Source organism: Diachasma alloeum, unplaced genomic scaffold (genome assembly GCF_001412515.2).
Source record: "Diachasma alloeum isolate Michigan unplaced genomic scaffold, Dall2.0 Dall_scaffold_01237, whole genome shotgun sequence".
NCBI classification, from domain to species: domain Eukaryota; kingdom Metazoa; phylum Arthropoda; class Insecta; order Hymenoptera; family Braconidae; genus Diachasma; species Diachasma alloeum.
In genome coordinates this window covers 1,759-4,890 of record NW_021681346.1, presented here as the reverse complement: position 1 = coordinate 4,890, position 3,132 = coordinate 1,759, and the positions used below count along the sequence as shown (strand labels likewise).

Below are 3,132 nucleotides of genomic sequence, written 5' to 3'. Positions count from 1 at the left end.
GATTTAGTAATAGAATACAATGATACAAAACATCGCACCATCAAAATGAAGCCGAAGGATGTCACCACAAAAATGGAGAAATTATTGTTGAGAAACATTTATGGAAAATCAGGAGCGATTCGAAAGCTGAAAATTAAATTCAAAGTGGGTGATAAAGTGCGAATCAGCAAGTATAAAACTGTTTTCGAGAAAGGCTACACCCCAAACTGGACTACAGAAATATTTACAATCAAGAAAGTGCAGAACACCATACCCGTAACTTACAAGCTGATGGATCATAATGATGAATCAATCGAAGGAGGTTTTTATCAGGAGGAATTAGCGAGTGTCAAGTATCCAGATGTGTATCTGGTTGAGAAAGTGTTGAAGAGGAAGGGGGCGAAGGCATATGTGAAGTGGTTGGGATTTGATAGTACTCATAATAGTTGGATCAATGTCAATGAAATGTAATTTCCAAAATAAAAATGAATAAATTTTTTTTTCAAAAATCATTATTATAATTTTTTATTCATGGTATCCATAAGGTACAGTATCTGTTGAATCGGGTAATAAGATTCTTTTATCATCATCGGAGCTCAGTGCCAATTTGTTTTGCCTTACAGTATAAACTTGATGCTTTTTACTCTGAATTAAATATTGAGGTTTGACAATGTTTGTTTTCTGAAAAAGACAGTTTTTATAATCTTCAAACGTAATTGTTTTCAGCATTGCATTTTTTACACCTTTTGCACGCTTCTTCTCCCGTACCTCACCCAACACCTTGAAAGTATACAATTTGGCACGCAGGCCGATAAAATCAGTTATAATCCGACCATTACATTCATCCTTCATTACACCCAACACTTTTTTATTGTGTCTTTTTATTCCATAAACATTATTCTCGGGATAGTCCGAAGTGTCGAATTTTGATGGACTGTCTTTGATGAACTCATAAATGTCTGGAACAGTGAAATAATATAAAAGACTATCTGTGTCTGTGTACATCAACTTCGACTTGTCACCAAACACTTTTTTCACATAATTGTAATGAAAATCGTAGATCCAGATTTTAGACAAATCCAAGATAGCAAATCCAATGTAGATGGGTTTATTAAAATTGATTTTTGCACGACTCATCTCAATTATTACCATATCATTATCGTCGAAAATGAGACTACTGTGAAAATTAGGCTGAGCAATACGAGCTCTTGCTCCATACCTCCCCTCCCATTTAATTACTAATTTGACATCTTTATGTTTCCTCACATTCTCCATGGTTTTCCCAAAGACTGCATTATTCATCAATTTGAAGAAATTCTTCTCAAAGTCATTCTTCGATTCTTTTCTTTTTTCAGTATTTAAATCAATGTAGGGCTTGAGCCATGTTCCCTGCTTAAACTTCAATATTCGGAGAATTTTTGTCAATTTCATACCAAGAGTCAGACATTGCTTTAAATTTCTGTAATGTATAACGTAAGATTTTTTAGCATATAGAGTAGTCATAAGCTTTTTATTCTTACGATTTGGAGGGACAAAATGCTCGGGACACAGCGGTAGATCTCGGTGTGCATCATGCAATTCTCTGGGATACTCCAAGTCTACTTCCAGAATATATCCATCTTGAGAGTCATCAGGAACATTGAAAACATTGAATCCTTCTGGATTTTCCCATTCGAAGCCGCCATAGGGTAGATGTTGACTCATAGCCGCACCGTACAGGTTGTTAACATCAAAGTACATGAGATACGACTCATCTTTATCTTTATCGTAATTTTCATCCATATATCGATTGTTGGCGTGAGCATAACGATTGGTGCATTGAGCGACACCTCCACGAATCCCTTTTTCAATGAATAAAAGCTTATCAACATCTGTTAAAAGCTCAATTTCCACTTTTGTGTATTTCAACATTGCATCGAATGCTAGTCCAGGCGCTGTGTAATAATGCAATGGATCTAGCTTATACACCGAAGAGCAGCTTTTTCTAAAATTTTCAAAAATGTCTGCTAGGAGTAGAACATCAGTTTTCAAATACAAATCTGAATATTCCCCAAGTGTTGAGATGTCAAACTTCTCCCAAACTTGACACGCATGTTCATAGTCCTCTTGTGATATCTCCCGATTATTCAATGATGAATAAAAAGATTCTTTAGGCGGTAATTTTTCATCATCCAATTTCTCCCAACTATCTACGTATTCATATGGAAATACACCCTTCCGCAATAAAAGATGAAATTCAGCCTCGGTATTGCAATGCGCTCGGGTGATTGTCTTGTCCGTATCAGTCAAGTATGATGCCAATTTTTCAAGACTACTAGCCATGAATCTGAACGAATCAATGAATCTCAAGCTAACTTTCGTTTGTGGTAAATATTTTCGGAATGATATATACTTTTCTTTAGTTAGTGGCAGCAATTCTACGGAACTTTCAAAATGTTTCACTAAATCAACAATCAAAAAATATGCATCATAACCCGAGAGATTATGAAAAACCATTGGTATTTCATATGCATTTTTATAATTAATATTGCATCCTGCATGTGCAGCTCCACGATACCTGCCAGTAAAGTGACGATCTCGATGTTTAATATCTGTAGAAATGAACGGTTTCTCACAAATATGACACTCTTGGGATGCTTCAAAATCTTGCAGTTGTTTGCTAGTGAGTCTCTCCATTGGCACAACAGTCTTTAAAATGTCATCAACCATCACTCCGATTTTTTTCAACTCATTCATAAACCAGATGATGCAGTCAGAGCCACGTTTGATGTTAAAGCGCGATAGAGTTGTATTAAACGAACATTGTAAGTAGAAAGCGATACTGTATGGCACATGTTTTTGACACAAGTTATCATCATCGTTCTCATTAGTTTCTAAAATGCATTCCAAGACAGCATAAATGGCAAATGTTACAGGCTCTTTGAACTTATCATTTTTGAAATTTAGAATTTTGTTTTCCTCCACCGGTAAGACCATTTTACACTTATTTATTAAAAAACAGTCCTGTTTGTGTTCATCATAACGTTTTTTCTCACGTAAATGACACAGACATCGATCACATAGGTATATAAAATGCCCACTACTCGAAATTTGTGCACTCACAAGTTTTGAAAGATGGCTAATCCACGCATAGTGATAAACTGGCTGTGCATT

At 35.5% G+C, this 3,132-nt stretch overlaps 1 protein-coding gene across 1 annotated transcript; it reads right to left on the bottom strand.

The window, feature by feature from the left end:
• Positions 1–504: 504 nt before the first annotated feature.
• On the bottom strand, positions 505–2,688 carry LOC107046242. The gene is made up of 3 exons (XM_015268820.1): positions 2,537–2,688; positions 721–2,305; positions 505–624 (listed from the first exon to the last, which is right to left on the bottom strand). The coding sequence occupies exons 1-3, from the start codon at positions 2,686–2,688 to the stop codon at positions 505–507; spliced, it is 1,857 nt and encodes a 618-aa protein (XP_015124306.1).
• Between the last annotated feature and the right edge of the window lie 444 nt (positions 2,689–3,132).